Here is a 1,467-nt window from a genome sequence, read left to right as displayed (position 1 = left end):
GGATATTGAATAAGGAGGACTCGAGAAGAATGGTGCTTTTGAAGGATGGTGTTGGCAAAGAAAAAGCTGTCTTGGGAGAAGTACAGCCAGAATGCTCCTTCAAGAGAGGATGGTGAGAGTTCATCTCCTGTATTTGGTCAGGTCATCAGGACCCTGGAAAAGGACATCATGTCCTTGATGCCACAGAAGGCCAGTGAGAGAGAGGAAGACCCTTAACAAGACAGACTGGCACAGTGGCTGCAGCAATGGGCTCAAAGATAAGAACAATTGTGAGGATGGTGCAGGACCGGGAGGTGTTCTGTTGCACAGAGGGTTTCTATGAGTTGGAACTAACAACAACAACAACAACAACAACTAGGCCTCGTCATTCTCCCTGAGCCAGTCAGTGTACACCAGCACCCAGCCATGGTCACTGGCTCATGGATGGGCAAGTGGCCTGGTCAGAACTCATGGGATGTTTGCTAGAACTTCTGGGAACGAGAAGCATTGTCTCTTTTCCGAAGGAACTACCCTGCTGGTGCATGACGTGGAGGTCTAGAGCCAGCGTGGTAAAAATCAGTCAGGGAACAGGACGGAAGCACTTGCGGCTGAGAGTGGGCCACAGGGAGTGGGTGCCATGGGTAATCTGAAAGCGAAGGGAAACTTTGAGACCTCCTCAGGGTGACGGTTTGAAGGCCTGGGACAAACTGGGCCCTCAGCCCCTCAGTCTGTGGTCTCGTCTATCGAATGCATAGCACTTTCCCTTTTTCAAGCTGTGGGAGTTGGGGTTTCTGCAAGACTCCAAATTGCTCCCTGCCTTTCCTTTCACTCCTCTGAGCTTCCATTCAGTCCCATCACCTCTGGGAAGCCAAAGGTGTTGCTCTTCCTCCGACCTTACCTTCCAGCACAGCGAGGGCCAGGGTCGGCGGCGTGGGCACAGGACCGCGGGCCCCTCAGGATCCTTGCTGAGGGCAGCACCCATACAGTCTTCATAAAAGAGGTGGACATACGATCGCACCCCATACCACTTGCCATCTTCCACTTCGGGGCTACGGCTACAGCGCCAGGAACGATCACAGCTCAGCATCATGGATCCCTGGCTGCAGGTGACAGGGGAGGCGTCAGTGACAGCTGCCCAAGGTCCCCCACCCAGGTCCCCCTACTCACTTCTCAACACCAAATGCTCATAGCACATCCTGGCCTTCTGGAACCCCGACCTGTCTTTCCCTCAGCACACTGCCAATGAACCAATGCATTGAAGTGCTTGACTCAACAGCTGGCCAGTGTAGGTATCTCTACATATAGGTGTCTATCTACCTATCACGTATCTATCAAGCCCATTCTGACTCATAGCAACCCTATAGGGCAGGGCAGAACTGTCCCCGTGGGTTCCGAGACTGTAGCTGTTGATGAGAGTACAAAGCCACATCTTTCTCACGCGGACTGTCTGGAGGGCGCAAACTGCTAACCTTGTGATTAGCAGCCCAA

At 53.0% G+C, this 1,467-nt stretch overlaps 1 protein-coding gene across 1 annotated transcript in view; it reads right to left on the bottom strand.

Moving 5' to 3' along the window:
* NRSN2 (neurensin 2) overlaps nucleotides 1–1,075 on the bottom strand; it is a 6,626-nt gene extending 5,551 nt beyond the window's left edge. The window contains exon 1 of the mRNA XM_004697899.2: nucleotides 878–1,075. Coding sequence (XP_004697956.1) covers nucleotides 878–1,069 — 192 coding nt within the window. The 5' untranslated portion in view covers nucleotides 1,070–1,075. The remainder of the gene's footprint in view (nucleotides 1–877) is intronic.
* Nucleotides 1,076–1,467: the final 392 nt, after the last annotated feature.

Source organism: Echinops telfairi, unplaced genomic scaffold (genome assembly GCF_000313985.2).
Source record: "Echinops telfairi isolate 266 unplaced genomic scaffold, ASM31398v2 ScPeMD7_5592;HRSCAF=6446, whole genome shotgun sequence".
In the NCBI taxonomy this organism is placed as follows: domain Eukaryota; kingdom Metazoa; phylum Chordata; class Mammalia; order Afrosoricida; family Tenrecidae; genus Echinops; species Echinops telfairi.
This window is presented reverse-complemented; position numbering and strand designations above follow the sequence as displayed.